The 20,550-nt window shown below is 40.5% G+C and overlaps 2 protein-coding genes across 3 annotated transcripts in view; both read right to left on the bottom strand.

Annotated features, from left to right (window-relative positions):
• Positions 1 to 20,550, bottom strand: part of UMAD1 (UBAP1-MVB12-associated (UMA) domain containing 1) — a 303,924-nt gene that overhangs the window by 242,435 nt on the left and 40,939 nt on the right. For both annotated transcript variants that reach the window (XM_029588947.1, XM_029588948.1), the window contains exon 2: positions 16,529 to 16,636. In XM_029588947.1, coding sequence (XP_029444807.1) covers positions 16,529 to 16,610 — 82 coding nt within the window. In that variant the 5' untranslated portion in view covers positions 16,611 to 16,636. The remainder of the gene's footprint in view (positions 1 to 16,528; positions 16,637 to 20,550) is intronic.
• On the bottom strand, positions 437 to 15,012 carry LOC115085988 (small integral membrane protein 8-like). The gene is made up of 4 exons (XM_029592570.1): positions 15,001 to 15,012; positions 2,386 to 2,534; positions 1,432 to 1,505; positions 437 to 746 (listed from the first exon to the last, which is right to left on the bottom strand). The coding sequence occupies exons 1-4, from the start codon at positions 15,010 to 15,012 to the stop codon at positions 517 to 519; spliced, it is 465 nt and encodes a 154-aa protein (XP_029448430.1). The 3' UTR covers positions 437 to 516.

Here is a 20,550-nt window from a genome sequence, read left to right as displayed (position 1 = left end):
GATAACTAAGGTCTTAAGTCTGGGATTTAAGCTAAATTGCTCAGTAAATTGTAAACCTAATGAATGTTATTATGGTGTTTATATTATTGTAATGTTTTATTATTTTTTATTTTTGGTTCTGTGTTTTCAAGATTCTATTTTGAATGTACCCATGTCAAACCCCATAGAAATGTGGATATGTGGGATAAAAATATTTTAAATAAATAATAAATGAATAAATAAAATGATGTCCAAATGCATAAAGAAAAAAATATTTAAATATACTATTTCATTTATTTATTTATTATTTTTATATACCGATGTTCCTGTATAATATACATATCACACCGGTTTACAAGGAAATAAAACTGCCACCTCGCGGGCGGCTTACATTAAAACAAATAATAGCTTAGGGGGAACTTACAAAGAACAATCATTTCTATGGTACATTACATATGGTAGAAACATCCCACTTATGAAACACAAACAAATATTCTACATGAACATGTGTGCTTCAGTCATGAAGCTTTGATTTCTTCAGTCCCATCTGGAAGATTTTCTTTTCATGTATCTAGTCCCTTCGCTATCAATGGCTTCATAGAGATCCTTCTTATTCTCTTCAACTGCATGCAGATAGCCAATGTAAGCCACACAGAGGGTGAGTGAGATCAGCCCAAAAGCCATCACAGATTTGTTAGGTCTAATGAAGAGCTCCGGGTTTACAGCTCGGAAGAGGCTGCTCGTGCGCACACCCCTCAGCCCTGGAACTTATACTAGATTATAAGACGAGAAATCTGGGGCATTCATAGGCAATTATCCTGTTAGCTGTGACACCTGTTCCACCACATGCCAAATAATGATAAAATGAGGTATCTCTTTGTTATTGAAATCAAAGGAAAAAATCAATAGGTATCAGAAATCTGTTCATTAATAAAAGTTGCCTCATAATTTTTCATCTGTCACAATGCATATATACTCACCACAATCTTTAGTTTTGTGATCTGATCTTTTTTGCTTTTTTCTCTTTCTCATTTATTTCTACCCTTCTCACCCTGTCCCATTTTCCCTCCTCTGTAAGATAGTAAATGACAATAAAAAGAGACCCAAACGGTCCATATAGTCTGCCCAGCAAGATCTGTTTTATGGTAGTAACTGCCACTCTGTGCAGGTCACCCTCTCACCTTCTGTTAAGGCTAGTAACTGCCTTTATACTTTCCTTTTTATGACCACGCCCCATTATCCTTTTTCCCTTTCCCAACCGCTCACAAGGTTCCCCACAGTCCCCCTCCCCAGAATCTCTCCTGCTTTCCCATCTGCTGCTTCTTCCTGATCCCTTTCCCATAATTTAACCCTTCTTCTTCCTGTTCCTCCTTTACTCAGTGTCCTTTTTCTTTTATTTTCTTTCTCTTTTGTTTACCACCTGGCCACATAACGATAAGCCTTTCTTGGTACCTCTTGGTCTGAACTTCAATGCAACTGCACAGATCTCTCTCTCATCCTTTTCCTTATAGTCACTGTTCTGCTCCCTATGGTGTTAAGCAAAATCAATCAGTTTCCCAGTCTTAGTATCAGGAATTCACAGAAGTCACAGAACAGGCCAGCAGCAGAAGCAGACAGCAGCTACAGTTGTTTGCTTTTCCATATACTCCAAACCCTGTATTCTCAACAGGGCCCTGGAGATCACATCAGATGCGATGTACTACCAGGTAGGTCTCTAGGCACTGAAAAGGTTAATAAATACAACATTGGCCATTTATAGGGGCTGCGTTTCCAAGACTGTAAACCCACTCTAGTAAAGCAGAGTTGCTTATTTGTAACAGGTATTCTCCAAGGACACCAGGATGTCTGTCACCCATCCGATGGAGCCCCCCGGAATGGAAACCTTATGTCAAAGTTTCTAGAACTTTGACTGAGCCTCTCTAAGCATATTCCAGCATGCAATATACCATGAGTCCACGCAGGGGTCCCCTTAGTCTTATAACATAGAATTAAGAAGAACATAACAAGTTTCATGAGAACCGACATCCTGCTGTCCTACGAGAAAACCTGTTACAGGTAAGCAACTCTGCGTTCTCAGAGGTCAAGCAGGATGGCAGTACTCATACATGGGTAAATCCCTAGCTACAAGTAGCCCCCCAACACCCAACAAAAAAGGGAAACAAAACAGGTGTCAATGGACACAACAACAACATTTTGTTGGTAACAGGAGGGGTAGCCTGAACAGAAAAAAAAACGGCCTTAGACAGGAACAGGGTTGGGTTATAAACCTCAAACAAATTCCAAAGGACAGACTGGCTAAACCTGTTGCTGTGTTGGCCATCCCTATTCAAATTGTAAAGAGATGCAAATGATTGTATAGAACTTCATGTCACAGGTCTGCAGATCTCCTCCATTGGGACTGCTCACAAGTGGGCTACCGATACTGCCATGGCACGAAAACGGTGAGCCTTGACATGGCCCCCAAGATGCAATCTGGCCTGGGCATAGGAGAAGAAGATGTAATCTGCTAGCCAATTGGAAAGTGTCTGCATGACAACGCAGATCCCAAACTTGTTCTGATCAAAACAAACAAAAAAGTTGGGTGGACTGTCTATGGGCTTCTGTCTGCTCCAAATAGAAGACTAAGGCTCTTTTGCAGTCCAAACTCTACAGAGCTCATTTGCTGTGGTGTGAATGGGGCCTAGGAAAGAATGTTGGCAGGACAATGGACTGGGTAAGATGGAAGTCCAATACCACCAATGAGAAACTGTTGAATGGCACATTTTAGAGATACATTTTATTTATTTATTTATTTAAAGAATTTTATATACCGGGGCACGTAGCAAAACATCACCTCGGTTCACAGTGTAACATAACATAGCAAATAGCTTTACAATGAATATAAATAATGGTTCACACTATAAGATGATATAGTAACAGGCTTTACAATAGGTTATCATCTGTTGTAAACTATATACAAGAGACTGATAATTAACTATATACAAGGGAGGATGGAGACAAAGTTGACTGTAATATATGCCAAACTCCCAACACCATCCCCCAAACTCATGAAACACGCCACTATTAGAGAACGCTCATTCATCATGGCAGGAACCTCCCACTGGAATAAAATGCCCCCCCACCTACGCCTGGAACCATGCCACAAAAAATTCAAACAGAATCTTAAAACATGGCTCTTCAAACGAGCATACCCCGACTGATTGACTACCATCTACAACTACAACTCTACCCCCTGCCTGATCCAAACATTCTAATACACTTCCCGCATCTACCCGCCTTCTCATCTCCCTCCTCCTACTTCCATATTCCCTTCAGCTCACACTACCTCTCCGCCACCATTGCTCACCCTTGTTCTTATTCTCTAATCACCCAAACATAATATATATATACATAAATATAAAACCAACTTGCATGTACAAATAAATTCCCATTGCACAATGCTTCTTAACTCGGTCCATGGGGCACACCTAGTCAATCAGTTTTCAGGATATCCACAATGAACATGCATGAGATAGATTTGCATACAATGGAAGCACTGCATGCAAATCTATCTCATGCATATTCACTGTGGATATCCTGAAAACCTGATTGATTAGATATGCTCCCAGGACTAGGTTGAGAAGCACTGCAATGGCAAATAGCAGAGTTTGGAACCCTGGGGAAGGCAGCAGTGCATTATGCCAGATCCCGATGAACTTTGGGAACAGGAGAACTTCACTTTGATAGGAATGCAGATGCCCCAAAAACTATGAAGCTGTACAACAGAGTTCCCCTGGATGGATGTGCCTTGAACATCAAAATGTTAACACCGGAGAATGACCCTCAGAGGTGACCTGATGCAAGAACATAGTAACATTTTTGTAAATGATGACAGATAAAGATTCAAATGGTCCATCCAGTCTGCCCAGAAAGTTGTTTAGGGTTGAAACTGTTGCTCTATGCAGGTTATCCCCATGATTTCTGTGTAGGATTGTAAATATTGCTGTGTGCAAGTTACCCCCAAGCAGGAAAATTACATTGAAAGTTATCACAGGCTACCTAGTTTCTTTATTTCCAACCTTTAGCCTCTAGGAATCCTCTGTATTTGTTCAATAACCTTTTGAATTTCATTACATTTTTGTCTTCACCATCTCTTCCAGAAGGGCGCCCCAGGTATCCACCACCCTTTCCATGAAAAAATACTTTCAGACATTGTTTCTGAGTCTATTACCCCCCTTGGAGTTCCATAACAAGAACTCTAGTTCTATAGCCTCCTTTGCTTCAGAAAACATTTGATTCATGTGCATCATTAATAACTTTCAGGTATATAAAAGTCTCTCCTCTCCTCCAGCGTATGCATATTTAGGTACTTCAGTGTCTTCTCATATCACTTTTGGTGCAGGCATTGCACCATGTTGGTTGCCTTTTTCTGAACTGCTTCCATCTTGCCTCTATCCTTTCCGAGATATGGTCTTCAGAACGGAACACAATACTCAAAGTGAAGCCTTATAATGACCTGTATCAATTCCTTTTACCAACTGGTTATGCCTCTTTTTATGCAGTGCAGCACCCCTCTGATCTTAACCACCCCCTTGTCACACTGCTTCCCTACTTTCAGATCTTCAGACACTATCACCCAGAGGTTTGTCTCTTTTTGCTCCCCCATCATGTGCAGTGCCTTTGAATTATTGCACCCTAAATGTATGACACTGCATTTCTTAGTACTAAATCCCAGCTGCCAAACCTTTGACCATGCCTCAAGCTTTCTTAGATCACTTCTCATTCTTTCCACTCCTACAGGGATGTCCATTGTGTTGCAGATCTCAGCGTCATCTGCAAAAAACATTTTCTTCTAACCCCTCCGCAATAACACTCAAAGAGAACCAATCCCAGAATCGACCTTGAGGCACTCCACTTGTTACCCTTCTCTACTTATAGGTGTCATTTACCACTACCTGTTGTCATCTGGTCAGTCAACCAGTTTGGTATCCATTCTATCACCTTTGGATCCATTTCCAGGCTTCTCATTTTATTCATGGGACTACTATGCAGGATCATATCAAAAGCTATGCTGAAATCTAGGTAGATCACATCAATTGCTCACCCTTGTTCTTATTCTCTAATCACCTAAACAAAATAGTCAGTCAATCAGATTCATTTGATATGATCTTCCTCTGGTAAAAAAAAAAAAAAAAAGTTTCCTTGCATTCTGCAACCCATTTTATTGTAGATAATTCACTATCCTTTCTTTCAGCAGAGTCCATTAATTTTCCTACAACCAAGGCAATGTTAACTGGCCTGTAGCCCCAGCCTCTTCTCTGCTACCACTTTTGTGAAGCAGCATCACATCTGCCTTTCTCCAAACTTATGGCAGCACTCCTGTCTGCAAGGATCTATTGAACATTTCTCTGAGCTCCCTTAGTATCCTGGGATGTCTCTCATCAGGCCCCATGGCTCTGTCCACTATCAGTTTTGCTACTCTCCTCTGTAAATGGGGTGGTATCTGCCCCACACCCATCCATATTCTTGTCAACCAGCAACAGCACTCCTCCAAGATCTACTTTAATGAACACCAAACGGAAGTATTTGTTTAGTATTTTTGCTTTTTCCTCATCTTTTGTTTTATTGTATGCATTTGCTTTAATTATTTTATGTATGTTCATTTGTAACCCTTCCTGAACTGTGGAGGGAGTGGGAAATAAGTACAATAAATAAAAATATTTCTTTCTTTCTGCAAACATTGCTCCTTGTCTCCTTTCAGTCTTATGATACCACCCTCGGGACTTCTTCCTTTCTCTGATATACCTAAATAGGTTTTTTTCACTTCACTAGATTTTTCCCTGTGTTCCTCTTTTTGAGTTTCTTTTTACTTTTTGAATGCTGATTTTTTTGCCTTTATTTTTCCAGCCACTTCTTTGAAGAACCATGAGTTTCCTTTTCTCTCACTTTTTATTTACTTTTCTTGCATAAAGATTTGTTGGCTTTATTATAACTCCTTTGAGTTTAGTCCACTGTTCCACTTCACTCATCTTCTCCCAGCCTTCTAAGCTCCTTTGCGAGGTACATCCCCATTTTACTAAAGTCCATATTTTTTAAATCCAAGACTTGATTTTCGTGTGGCTTCTCTCCCTCTTGGCTGTTATATCAAACTGTACCCTCTGATCAATGGTGCTCAGGTGGAACATTAGAGATACTGTCTCCATTTGTGAGTACAAAGTCAAGTATTACTCCTCTCCTTGTGGATTCCATCTCCATTTGTATGAGCAGAGCCCCTTGAAGAGCATTCACAATCTCTCTACTTCTTGTAGATTCTTCAAATGGGAAACTCCGATCTAAATCTAGCAGATTAAAATTTCCAACAAGTAGCACCTCACCCTTTCTTTAATTAGGATTTCTACTCAGACTTTTGTGACTGGACAGCCACTTCAAAATGGATTACAATTCCTGAGAGATACGTTTACAGGTAAGTTAGGAAGATGAGTAAATAAGTTTTCTCAAGCAGCAAACAAAGGATGACAAGAGTCTCACAGTTTTAACCTCCATCCCTCCATCTTCCTGTACTGAACTGTCACACTAGCAAACCTCTGGCACAGGGACCACAGCTCCTTCCAGAGCTTTTTTCTTCCCACTTTTTGGATGTCTTCAGCCAGATCTCTGTGCAGTTCCTGTCTAAGGGGCCGATGCAATAACCAGTCTGTGCACTAGGCTGGGTGCACTTTATTGCATCGGGTGCTAGACTAGCACCCGATGCAATAAGCAGATTAGTTCATCCAAAACATGCGCCCAAACAAATGCGTAGCCGATAGTGCTCATCACATGTAAATTCCAAGCAGATGCAGAAAATCGCTGGATGCCCAACTCACACTTTTTAACATGCAAATTTAAGTTCAGCCCCAGAGCTGGCATTAAGTCAATCTGCGAGTCAAGGGTGCAGGAAAAATTATGAGGTCAATATTCAAAAGCCATTTAGATGGATAACAGAAAAGTTATCCATATAAAAGGCTTACCCGGCTATATTCAGCCTTTATCCAGCTAAATTCTAGTCGACTAATAAGTTAGGGGGCCAGAATTTAGCCAGATAAGTTGGGAGCGTTCCAGGGGCATAACTGTGAGGAGTTGAGTTAGCCAACCAAGTTAACTGGCGAACTCCGATATTCAGAGTTAGCCGGTTAACTTAGCTGGCTAATGGGCCGATACAGTACAGTGCGCTCTAGTGGAGCGCACTGTTAGCCCAGGTTTGGCCGTGCGTTTTCGACGCGCTAGCTTTACCCCTTATTCAGTAAGGGGTAATAGTGCGTTGAAAACGCACGGCCAACCCCCCCAAAACTAATAGCGCCCGCAACTTGCAAATGCATGTTGATGGCCCTATTAGTTATTCCCGCGCGATCCAGAAAGCAAAATGTGCAGCCAAGCCGCACATTTTACTTTCAAAAATTAACGCCTGCCCAAAGGCTGCCGTTAATTTCTGCTGGCGCCGGGGAAGTGCACAGAAAAGCAGAAAACACTGCTTTTCTGTACACCCTCCGACTTAATATCATAGCGATATTAAGTCGGAGGCCCCAAAATTAAAAACAAAAAATTTGAAAATCGGCCCATGGGTTGGAAAACAGACGCTCATTTATGCCGGCGACCGTTTTCCAAACCCATGGCTGTCAGCGGGTTTGAGAACCGACGCCGGCAAAATTGAGCGTCGGCTGTCAAACCCGCTGACAGCCGCCACTCCTGTCAAAAAAGAGGCGCTAGGGACGTGCTAGTGTCTCTAGCACCTCTTTTTACCACGGGCCCTCATTTGCATACTAAATCACGCGCACAGGAGAGTGGCCTGTGCATGTCGGGAGAGCTGGCGCTCGCCTCGGAGCACCGGCTCTCCCGTGGGTTTTACTGTATCGGCCTATAAGTCTGGTCGGGTCAAAGGGCTATCCTAAAGTTAGCCAGCTATAGTTAGCCGGATAACTACTTAAGATAGCCAGCTATATTCAATTGTATGGCTGCACTAATTACTATGCCTCCAAAGTTAGGCAGATAAGTTTATCTGATTTAGACTTAAATCTACTGCTTGTGGTATTAAAGAATAAAGGGAGAATGTAACGGCTTGATGAAAAAAAAAATTCTGGATGCACAATATACAAGCTCCAGGCCGATTTCACCCCTTGCTATTGTGTGTGTGTAATTAGACGTAATGGACCTTAAGCAGGATAAAATGGACGCTTGTATAGCACCCGTTGCAATTGTAGGCACCTGATGCAAATGAGCACTAGATATGCATAATTCTTCCCTGGCACATCCTTTTTAACGCAGCAGCTCATTTAAATATTGCATCAGGCACCCAGGAGACATGGCTGTGCGCATGTTAGTAAAGCGGGCTCTCAATACGAGCACCTGTTTTAACGCACATCTTATTGCATCGGCCTGTGAGACAGAGGCCTGTAGACCACACAAATGCATGTGCCATCATCTCTTTAAAACAGCCCACAACGTGTCTTCATTTCCCAATGCCCCCTGCATTTCAATTGCTTGGATATTGTTTTTGACGTAAAGCGCTACTCCTCCCCCTCTTCTATTCTTCCTCAACAGGTTATAGCCCGGTATGGCTGTATCCCATGTATGAAACTCACTGAACCATGTCTCTGTAATAGCAGCAAATCTCCAAGTCCACCTCTAGCTTTAGGGTCTGCAGATTTGGAACTTTACTGCTTAGACTATGAGCATTTGTGCAAATAACTTTTCAGCTTTTCTCCCTTGGCTTGTGGCTCTTCCTGGTCTCCTTTTCTACCTTTTTTCTTAAGAATAAACTATTAACCTGATTAACAGGGTCATTTATTATACCGCAATATTTTATCACGGGGGACCATCCCATGACAATTTGCCCTTCCCCAACAAAATATCACGGCATTCACATGGTGCGATTTTTTATCATGGGAGAAATGTGCAATAAGAAAGGCACAGTTTCACAGTGCAATCTAAGCACATGATGGCGGCCACCTTGGCAGGATCTGTTGCTTAAAAGGACCTGAAGTCCAAAAAGACCCCTCTCCCAAAATAGCGGAAAAGGCCCTGGGGGGGTCAGTAGCAACCCCTGCCCATCCCCCCTGCCTGTAGAGGCGGCAGTGACACTCACAAGTAAAAAAAAAAAAAAGAAAGGTTTTAAAATGCATGACAATGCCCCACTCATTGTAAGCAATTAATGCAAGCATAGGTTAATGTGGAATGGTTTAAACAATCAATTATGAACTGCCAAAATTTCTCAAAACACTAAGTCAGTGTCGGTTTGCAAGAGAGATCAATTCCCCACTACACCACTGATTGTACTTTTTAAATGTAAGTTGCTCATATATTTCATTTTATTTGCAATTACAAAACTTTCAAAAAAATACATATCGTGAACAATGATTATTTATTTATTTATTATTTATTTATTTAAGACTTTTTATATACCGGAGATCATGTACTAGTACATATCGCTTCGGTTTACAGATAACCAGAATTAGAATTACCAAATACATTATAACGGCTATTTGCAGTTAAAGATATGAATTTCATATTGTGCATGCAAGTCATGCACTTTCAGTGATGGTCACATTCTAATCAATGTGGTGTCAGCCAGCAAGTGAGTAGATTTTGCTTTGTGTATGCAGAACCATCAGGAATGCAAGAAAAGCTCCTGGGAGGAGCTAATGTTTAATCATGTAAAGAGAATGAGCATCCCCAAAAAAGAGTAGGCATGTATTCCAGTTGGCAAGGCCAGTCCCATACACTTCCTCCAGGAATCAGAGGACATGGAGTTGCACCCAGAACAATGTAGGTGCTGAGATTTCTTAATCTGAAAACCTTTAAAAGGCTCAGGCTAGTGAGCTTAAGAGGCAGAACTGGAGGATGAAGAAATATGCAGGAGTCGTATAAGATGGGGAGCAAGAAGCTGATATGCACCGACTAGGAGAGGAGGGGAAGAGACTGTGGGGCAGTAGTATCCGATGATCTCAACATAGTGATAAGGCAGTGGCCAGAGCTAGAGGGATTGTAGGGCACATAGGGAGAGGCACAACTAACAGAAGGGGAAAAAAAAAAGGAGGTGATAATGCCTCTCTACAGGTCATGCAGAGTCATTGGCGAGAGCTCACCTAAATTATTGGGCTCCAATTTGAAGGCTATTCCTCTGAGAGGTACCTCCACTAGCAGTGGGCCAAAGAAAGGCAACCAAAATGGTGCAGAGTCTGCAGCACAAGCCGTATGAGAGAAAACTTAATGACCTAAACATGCATATTCTAGAAGAGAAGACTGACAAGGAAGGATGTGATAGCAACATTTAAATACCTGAAAGATATTAATAATGCACAAGAAATAAACCTTTTTCAGTAGAAAGGAAGTTGTAGAACTAGCAGTGATGTTATGAAACTCCAAGAGGACAGACTCCTGATCAGCATCAGGAAATAGTTTCACAGAAAGAATAGTGGATACCTGGAATGCCCTCCCAGAATGGGTGGTGGAAGCTAAAAAGGTAATGGACTTCAAAATGTTATGGCATGAACAAAGAGAATCCTTACTTGTAAAAACTTAAGCAATAGCAGAAGAATTTCCTGGTAATGTCATCTTTTGCTGATTTGAATTCTGATCTTAAGAAGAGACTATTAGCTCTTGAAAGCTATTCAAGAAATGTATTAAATTAGTTCAATAAAAAGGTATCACCTTATATATTTTTTGTTAGTCCACTTGAATGCACAGAAATAAAGGTTAACATGGCAGCCAAACTACTTCATTCCAAACAGAATTTCAGACACACAATGGCGCACAAATAAAAAAAACAATAATTGAAAAAAAAAACCCCCCAACATTTTTTTTTAAGTCCAGGACAATATACCAGACTAGTCACACTCCAATGTGTATTCTGCAGACATGTCTCTCATGTCTTTCAATAAAGAATTTTTAAATTAAAACGCATTTTCTGGTGTGCCCCCTTTTTTGTTTCTAAGGAAATATTAATGCTGCAAACCATGCATGCATAAAACAGACAGATAAGAAAGCCACAGAAAAGAACAGTACTAAGACAGGGCTGGATTTGTGCCCATAGGCAGTCCTGAGGGAAGGGGGAGAAAGCCAGAATGCTGCAGTGGCACCGCTGTGAAGAGGCACAAGCATATACACCAAAACCAAGCAGGCGGAGGCTCTTCTTCAGCCTGAGTATTTGGCATCTCCAAAATTTGGCGCCCTAGGCAGTTGCCTAAGCCTAAATCCGGGCCAGTACAAAGAATGTAGCAGCAGAGAGCTCTCAGCACTAGTCCCTCGCCTTGCCCCAGTTCAGAAGAATTTCATTGTATGACTAGACTCTAGGACAGAACACAATCATCTCACCAGTAAGCAAGAATGAAAAAAAACTTCTAAGGAAGAAATGCAGAGAAAGGCTTTAACTTCCTGGTTCAATCTCAAGTCACAGTCATGACTTCTAGGATGTCAAACACTAAAAGCAACCAGTAAAATCTAGAGATGAGCTTTGTTTTTTTTCTACCGGGTCGTTTTTCGAGTCGGACGCTTCGGGGTAAAGTTTGTTTTCCCTCGGTTAGTTTTTTGGGAAAACTAAACGGGGAAAAACAAAACCGGCCCAAAAAATGACGCGGGAAAACGAAGCTCAAAAAACCCAGCCCAAGCATTAAAATTCACTTTAATACATTAAATACAACCCCCCCCCCATCCCGATCCCTCCCCAAGACTTACTAACATCCCTGGTGGTCCAGCAGGGTCCCACGAGGGATTTCTCTCTCCATGCCATCTGACTTTCGGGCCTGCATCGATCAAAATGGCGCCGATAGCCTTTGCCCATACTATGTCACAGGGGCTACCGGTGCCATTGGTCGACCCCTGTCATATGGTAGGAGCACAAGATGGCACCAATGGCCATGTGACAGGGGCTGACCAATGGTACCGGTAGCCCCTGTGACATAGTATGGGCAAAGGCTATCGGCGCCATTTTGATCGAGGCAGGCCGGAAAGTCAGAAGCACGGAGGGAGAAATCCCTCGCAGAACCCCGCTGGACCACTAGGGATGTTAGTAAGTCTTGGGGAAGGATCGAGATGGTGGAGGGTTGTATTACAATGAATTTTAATGCTTGGGGTGGTTTTTTGTACAAACCCGAAAAACTAATTTTCCTCGTAGTTCGGGGAAAATCAGTCTCGGGGTTCAGGGCCCCTGACCCATGACAAATTTGGCAATTTCATTGAAATTGCCTAATTTGTGATAAACAAATACACATCTCTTGTAAAATCATGCATAAGAAACAATTTAAACCAGACCACCACAAAGAATTCTTATGACAATTAGTAATTCAGACTTAGGAAAGACATGTGAGTAAAAGTCCTGAGAGAAGGTAAAACATTAAACACTTGTATAAAAATAGGAAAAAAGGCCAACATCTGGAAAGTTGGTGTTCTCCCAGAACTAGAGGTAGTCATAGAAGCAACCAACTTGGCTATAATGGCTATCACAGAGATGTGGTGCAAGAAAACTTTGACTGAGATGTAATCATACTGGGCTACAATATATTCAGGAAGGACTGGGTAGGAAGAAAGGGAGTAGTGGCATTTTATATATATATATATAACTATTAAAGCAACAGAATTGCAAGGCTTACAAGTTAAGGAGGAGCACTGTGGTTTAATCTGGAAAGAGGGAATGGAACATCTATTTATATTGGTGTAATATACAGATCTCCATCACAGAGAGAAGAAAAGGAGATTTAATGGAGGATATTCACAAAATTGCTATGGAAGGGGAAGTGCTATTGCTAGGGGATTTCAATCTGCCAGATGATGATTGGGACATCCCAACTGCAGTGTCATCTAGAAGCAGGGAGCTTCTGGATTATCTGCAGGGAGAACTGTTCTGTCAACTCGTAACAGAACCCACACGGGAGGGCACAATACTGGACCTGGTGCTTACCAATGAAACATTGTTTCTGATGTTGTAGTGGACAATCATCTGGGATCCAATGATCATCAGATGGTGAGGTTTAGTATTAGAGCACAAGCAGTGAAGGCTCCATTCAAAGGTGTGGGTCCTACACTTCAGAAAATGTAACTTTCTTAAAATGGGGGAGTACCTTAAGGATTTATTAGCTAGATGGGAAAATATAGGGAAAGTAGAAGAGCAGTGGGCAAAACTAAAAGGAAATATTGTGATGGCAACTAATATTTTACTTAGGAAAGTAAATAAAGGTAACTGTAAACAGTGGCCGCTATGGTTTTCTAAAGAAGCAGCTGAAAAGTTAATGGAGAAAAGGTTAGCATTCATAAACTACAAGAGATCACAGAAAGAGGAAGACAGAGGACAATATCTGGAAAAGCTAAAAGAAGCTGGGAAAGTAGTCAGGAAGGAAATAATCAAATGGAAGAAAGAACAAATATGGTAAAACAGGGGGACAGGACTTTTTTTTTTTTTTTAAATATATTAGTAATAGGAGGACGTGCAAAAGTAGCATTGTGAGACTCAGGTGATGGGGAGGTAAATGTAGAGGCTGACAAGGAAAAAGCAGAATTGCTTAACTAATATTTCTATTCAATATTCACTGTGGAAGGGCCTGGAGCAGGACCACATAAAACAAACTAATAGGATTTCAAGAGAAGGAAACCTCAACTGATTTTCAGAAAAGTGTGTTCGTGAGGCGTTAACTAAACTTAAAGTAGATAGAATGATGGGGCCAGATGGGATATATCAGAGGGTTTTATGGAAACAAAGAAGTTCTGGCAGCCGTCCCCATCCTTGTTACTTCTGCTTGTCTTTGGCTTTGGACCAGACTTGACTACGAGCTACGCCACCTGCCATGACCCTTGCCTGGACACTGACTACGAACTACGCTGCCTGCCTTTCCTCTGGACTTCCATTTTTGCGAAGGCCCCATGTAAGTCCAGCCAGCCCCGGCACCCAAGGGCTCAACCTGAGGGGAACGCAGGCTGGTAGTGGTGAAGCTCCAGCAGGGTCTCTGCTAGTCTTCCGCCTCGACTACCGATGGTGGGGGACCTGTGGGCTCCTCCCCACAGGTGGCGACAACTCCCCCTTGGTCCAAGGGTCCACCCTCAGAACACCTTGAAGCTTTGGTTTCCCCATTCTCTCATCTGAGTTTATTTTCATCTTTCTGACGCTTCCTTTACTCTCAGAAGTTAAAAGGAATATTTTGTTGAGATCTTTGCTGTTCCCTTGGAGGCTTTCCTGCAAGTAGTTGATGTTGCCACCCCCATGTATCTGTATATCATCCCATTAAAGACAATATTAATTTCTCACCTGGGATGGATAACAGAGTATTTTTGGATTGGAATGCTAGGGGGCGTTTTCATATCAGACAGTTGATCGACAATGCAAAGGGTTGTTTTTATAGTTTTCAATAGTTTCAGCAGATATTTCAGAATCCCACTGCTAAATTTTAAGGGCTTTTGCAGATTTGCTACTATGTCTCATCCCTGGGGATCTCTTCTGCTCAGATTAGGAGGGAATTTAAGATGGCTGATGAGGTGGAGCAAACCGGGCAGAGGGGAGGGGTGGGGGTGGAAAGAGTTCTATTTTGCAATGGTATAGCTATTGCAGGCTGAATACTTGACAGCGTAATCTAAGCAATGTGACTGACAATTGACAGAGAGAAACTGGGGCATCCCACACTCTGTCAGAATGAGTGCTTTGTTTCAGGAGGCTCATAAGCTTCCAGTGGATGTAAGTTATAAAGAAATGCAATATAAAGTTCTGCATCATCATGTGGATAGTGTATGAATGAAGAAATTGGGGCTTGCAGAATCTGATGTTTATCAGAAATGTAAAATGGAAATGGGTATTCAAGTTCATCTTTACTTTTTATGTCAAAAATGTTCAGCTTTGACAAGATGTAATTTTGTCATTGGCAAAGTGTACTCTTGTGCCAATTCCCCTTCAGAGAGATATTTTACTTCTAGGGATTTGAAAATTATGATGACCCCCTCCATCTACAGGTTACCTTTATTTTTTTTTTGAATTGGCCTTGCTGGTAGCCCACAACTGTATACTGCAGGGAAGGATTATAGCAGACTCACCTTCTTGTGCATTATGGTGAGAAAAAATGTTGGCCCTTAAGCAGATGGAGTGCTATGATGTGTGTGGGGTTTTTTTTTTTTTTTTAATCTTGCAAGGTCCCTAAAAGTATGTATTGGCATGGAAAAGGTTCTATGACTCATAGCCCCTGGATAACAAAACTGAATTACGTGACATGGGTTATTCAATGGTGTGGAATCCGAAAATCCAACCTGCAGATAGGATTTTGGCAACTGAATTCAGTAGGGGGTGGGGTTAGGGATGTGTGAGTGTGCGTATTATTGGGGGTTCTAGAAGAAAGGGCAGAAGGGGGGTGCAATAGTTGTGTTGGAAGAAGGGAATTTGTTTAAAATGGTATGACAGGAGGTTAAAACTGTACAAAGTAATGTTTTTATTGGATGATATTGTATTTTTGTAATCAAGGATATGTTTGTTTCGTTGTTTGTACATGTTCCTTCCCATTACAATAAAGAGATCTGGGGAAAAAAAAGAAGTACATAAGTTTAACCCCAGCATTACACAGGGGCTTGGTGAAACTTATATATGTGTTTATGGGCTTTTTACCTGCAAAATGTAAAAAATATTAATAATGAATTAATTAGACCTGTGAATAATATCCAGATATTAGCAAGACAGAGATAATTATGACTCCTGATACTATCACTAAAGTTATACAAAAGTACAAGTTATGATCTCATCACATGTGTGTATAATTTTTAACCTCACTGAAACTGGCTGTTTCATACATGACAAAGTAGAAATATTTAGAGATTCTGCTGGAATTACATATATTATTGTGTAATTCCTCCAAAAAATAATTTGCCTCTTGTTGTTTAATACATTTTAAATCACTGCACTTGTTCTTAAAGATCCCATTTCCTGCCACACACACAATACTTATTCTGTACCAGTCTGATACCCACGAGGAGCTCTCATTAGAAGAGAACAGCATGCCCTGATTTATGTACATTAATAATGCTGGGAGTGGTTAAGAGGGAACTTTCAAATCCCCAAACAGTAAATATCTCCCACAGACATGAAATAAAGTCAGAATGACCAAATTATTGAAAACACTACTGATAAGTATTGCTGCTTTAATCAAGGAGCTTGTCCACAATCCAAAACACAAAAGCTGCTAAAGATAGGTAACATCAGGCATACAAATGTATCTTTACTGAGCACAAATGCACTTTAGTTGCAGTTCTCCTTCATAAGAAAAATCCACGATGTACTATATGGAGAGAGGGCTTTTAATATGACAGAACTTGAAACAATGAACCAGAGTGCCGTGGGAGATAAGATGGCAGATTGTTATAAAGAGGGAGCCCTGTTGTTTTCAGAGTACCATTCTATGCATCCATAGCATGAGCAATGGAAACTACAGAATGGGTAGGATTTCTAAGGCAGGAGGGTAAACCTTCCTGAGCTTTGGAGAAAGCGAGTGGGTAATGTGACAATGCCACTGAAGAGAATCACCACCACACCCCACAAGGCTACATGTTCAAGCTGAGAAAAAATAATGGTACTCACCCAGGAGAACGAACCCATCAGCTTCTCTTTCTGGTGCCAACACCCTCTTCGAGTCCTGACTTTTTCGAAAAAAGTTAAACATTGCTTCTTCTTAGTTGAGCCCCTTATCTAAAAGAGAAACACCACATTTTTGAAGTGAGAGATACAATCACAAAAGTATCTCCCTCCAAGAGAAATGACAAAAATTATAAAAGAAAGAGAAAGGTGGTGACAGTCTCTGGGCTGCTCCAGGGTAGTCAAAATGTAAAGACAGAATATTTACTATAAAAAAACAGAAAGAAATGCCATGGTCACTCTAAAGGTCCATAGAGTCCACCATATCATCTCCAACAGTGGCCAACCCTCCAAAGCAGATCTAAAAGCTCGTTGTTCATGCCACTGAATAAGTGGTGGGTTTCACTGAGTTACCTTTAAGGACTTTTGCTCCAGGAACCTGTCTAAACCCTTTTTAAACCCAGCTACACTAGCTGCCATAGGTACATCCACTGGCATCAAATTTACAGTTTGATTGTGTTGAGTGAAAAAAAATACTTTCTCCAATTTGTTTTTAATCTGCTACCTGTTAGTTTCCAGAAGCATCCCCTAGTCCTAGTACTATTTAAAAACGCGAATAACCACTCCCTATTTACCTACTCCACTCCACTCATGATTTTATAAAATTCTAAGATATCCCTTCTCAATAAAAACTGTTCTCCAAGCTGAAGAGCCCTAACCTAGTTAGCCATTCTTCATAATGGAGGTGCTCCATCCCTTTTATATTTATGTTGCCCTTCTCTGTACCGTTTGTAGACTCACTTTATGTCTTTTTTGAAATGGGGTGATGAAAAATGCACACAATACTCAAGGTGTGGTTGCACCACAGATCTATACAGAGGCATTATGATACTCTCCATTTTATTCCAAAAGAAATTAATGATCCAGGTGGAGGGGGGTGGGGAGGGGGAGGGAGTGGAGTATGTGGTTTGTTTGTTTGTTTGTTTGGTTTTTTTTTTTAAAGATCATTTCAAAATAAGGAGCTCCTATCCAAACATACATAGGAGATGTCACCCAGAAAAGCAGCTACAGAAAATTAATGTACAATGGCTATAATATTAGCAGGGTCCAGTAAAATGTCTGTCACAGTACTGAGCACCAGGTAAACAAATATACTAAAAAGAATGAAAAAGAATTACTCAAAAATGTACTCAATCCACCAATACGCCATATATACACACACAGCGCCTTTTTCAAAAGTGAGAAATGCAAGGATGTTTTTAAAAATACAAAAGCCAGTCATGAATCTCCACAAAACAAAAAAATATATATATATTACCAAGAGATGGCTCTGGCAATCACAGTACAGCATAAGTGTACAAGGCAGAAGCATAAGGCGAGGTATTTATATTGTCACATGTGTAAACAGGAATGATTAAAATACACCAATTATAATAGTATTCCACGCATGCAAAGGCATAATTTATACTCGGGCTTTTCCATTACAGCTGTTCAGTTGTTAAAATGCTGAAACTGCCCACAACAGCCTTGAATTCTACATGAGCTTCCTCAATGTCAGACAGAGCATGCCAGATTTTCACAGAGAGAGAGAATAACTGAACTCATTTTGACAGCATAAGTCAATGCACTTCAACTGGTCCCTTCAGAGTTGTAACAGCACACAAGAAAAACATTGAAAATGTTAAAACCTCCCCCTTTCCTAGTAAAAACCTCTGGAAAATGCTAAAGCTGAGAATGTTCTTTGCTCACATTTTTCAAATCTGGTATTGGATGGAGTACCTTCCTTTCAGGATTTTACCGGGTCTCACTCTATGTATGGTGGAGCTCTGAATTTATTGACTGACATTTTGCTCTGTCATGTGACCCACTTCCACACTATCATCAGACTTCGCTATATTATTCCTTAAAGACATCTTTAAAAGCACACAGGACAGAATGGCAAAGGAACAAAAAATATTTTCAGCTATCAGATTCATAAAACCCAGTATCCTATTTGACAGTGAGCAGTCTGGGTCATGTGGAAGTATCTGGAAAATCCATTTAATTTTGTTCTATTTCTGAAGTAAGAGGTAGGGACAGCTAAATCTCTCTGGCTAGTAATTGTTAATGGATATGTCCTCCTGAAATGTGTCTAAACCTATTTTATACTATACTTTGTACTAGCCTTTGTTAATACAAAGATGGAGTGGACTAACAGACAAGACTGGTCAGTGCAGGTAATAGCTAAGTGTTAAAGTCAGTCTCTCTCTCTCATTCAGCCAGATATTATTACAGCAAATCTATTAATCCAAGTCTGAGATGCAAGTCTAGCAGCACAAAATCTGCTGAACATGGAGAAAAAACAAAGGAATGAATATCGAATACAGAAACAAAACCAAACAATACCTGGTCTTTACACCAGGCTGCATGAGGAAAGAAGCCCATTTTAAGCTTGTCAAAAAAATTGAAATCTTCTATTTCAGATGGATATGTTAAACCATATTCATAACGACAGATCGACAACTGACTTGCAAGATGGAAAAGCCACAAAGGAAACAGGATAATCTACAAAGATTTTCTCATGGGGTCATTTGAAAGTGAAAGAGCTAGGCTGCAGGATACAAGGAGATTGGCATTCTCTGTTGCTGCTCATCTTTTACGGAATGCCTTGCTTGTTGGAGGATGGAGGCTGATTTGTTGAATTTTCACAAAGACTATGTTGTTTTGGCATGCGATTTTATGAAGTTTTAACAGATCAGTACTGTTGTTTGAGGAATAATGAGTCATTTTATGTCTTTTATTCTGGTTGTTTTTATATATGTAAAATTGTACTCCACACTGGACGTTTCATGAAGCTCGAGGAATATAAGTATATAAAATAAATAAATAAATAGATAAATAAAAGAGCAAAATTGCAAGTCAGCAAAAAGGTTATGCTCTGGTCATGATATACATTACCTCTCATCAATATATAGAAGAGGGTGAGCTCCTTCAACTGACCTTTTGCCTCAATTATTGTCAAGAATAAAGAATATCAAAAGGTTTAATGGATTCTTGTTATTTCTATGTTTGATGAGTGAAGAGCAAATGACATCCCAAATATGGTCATGCAGTTCCTGTGTACATCTGTCAATGACAGCAACAGAACTCTCACAAGAAATAACTACCGTATCAGAACTCTCTCTCACACACAGACACACCCACAAGCTCTCTCACACACACACAGACACACCCACAAGCTCTCTCACTCACAAAGAAGAAACAGAAGGCTTCACAGACTCCAGACAAAAGGGAAAGAGTCTGACTGACTGACCATGTGAGATAATTCCTGTTTTATTTATTGGGTAGATAGCTAAAAATGTATTTATGTATCTCTGGAATGGGCTACACTACAATATTTAGTGGTAATTTCTAGTTGCGCTGGCTTACTTTTCTATCTTCAGCAACAAGAGTCTACAAAGAGAACACCACAAGATTACATACCTCATACATTTATAAATATATCTTGTAGTCTGAAAGAATAAGATAAAGATACTTCACACTTCCAAGCATCAAGAAAGCAAGCAAACAGAATCACAAGAAGAGATTCTGAGTGTAAAGGTGGAAGTTAGATTCCACAGGCTAGCTAATTTTATTTATAAGACAGATGAGGAAAAGGCAGGGACTTTGGCAGGTCTTTCTCATTTCTTTCAATAGGTACTAGAAATAGCCTACCCAACAACTGAAGGATGAGAGGAAAACATCATTTCACCAAATCTGCCACCACTATTATCACTTCTACTACTGAACAGGCAAATTTCCTCATCCACAGTAAGGAATCGGTTCAACATTTATTTATTTATTTTGCTATACCGGCTTTCATGACAGGAATCATATCAAACCGGTTTACATTTAACAATGTGTGTAAGGTAGAGAGAACTCAAACCACAATAACAAGAGCATGGTTAAGAGTGTGAAATAGTTACAATAAAACAGGGAAGTAAATAACTTGGATCTGGAAAAGAAAAAAGGGGGAGATAACTGAGCAGTAAAATATTTACAGTGTAGCA

Source organism: Rhinatrema bivittatum, chromosome 2 (genome assembly GCF_901001135.1).
Source record: "Rhinatrema bivittatum chromosome 2, aRhiBiv1.1, whole genome shotgun sequence".
Classification (NCBI taxonomy): domain Eukaryota; kingdom Metazoa; phylum Chordata; class Amphibia; order Gymnophiona; family Rhinatrematidae; genus Rhinatrema; species Rhinatrema bivittatum.
The sequence above is the reverse complement of the archived record's forward strand: the minus strand, read 5'-3'. Positions and strand labels throughout refer to the sequence as shown.

What these genes read in the sequence shown, in the direction of transcription:
- LOC115085988 (XM_029592570.1), bottom strand. An exon ending in GCAGTATCGGTAGCCCACTT is followed by an intron (nt 1,506 to 2,385) that starts GTGAGCAGTCCC and finishes TTAACACCATAG; the next exon opens with GGAGCAGAACAGTGACTATA. An exon ending in ATTGAAGTTCAGACCAAGAG is followed by an intron (nt 747 to 1,431) that starts GTACCAAGAAAG and finishes ATCTAGTATAAG; the next exon opens with TTCCAGGGCTGAGGGGTGTG.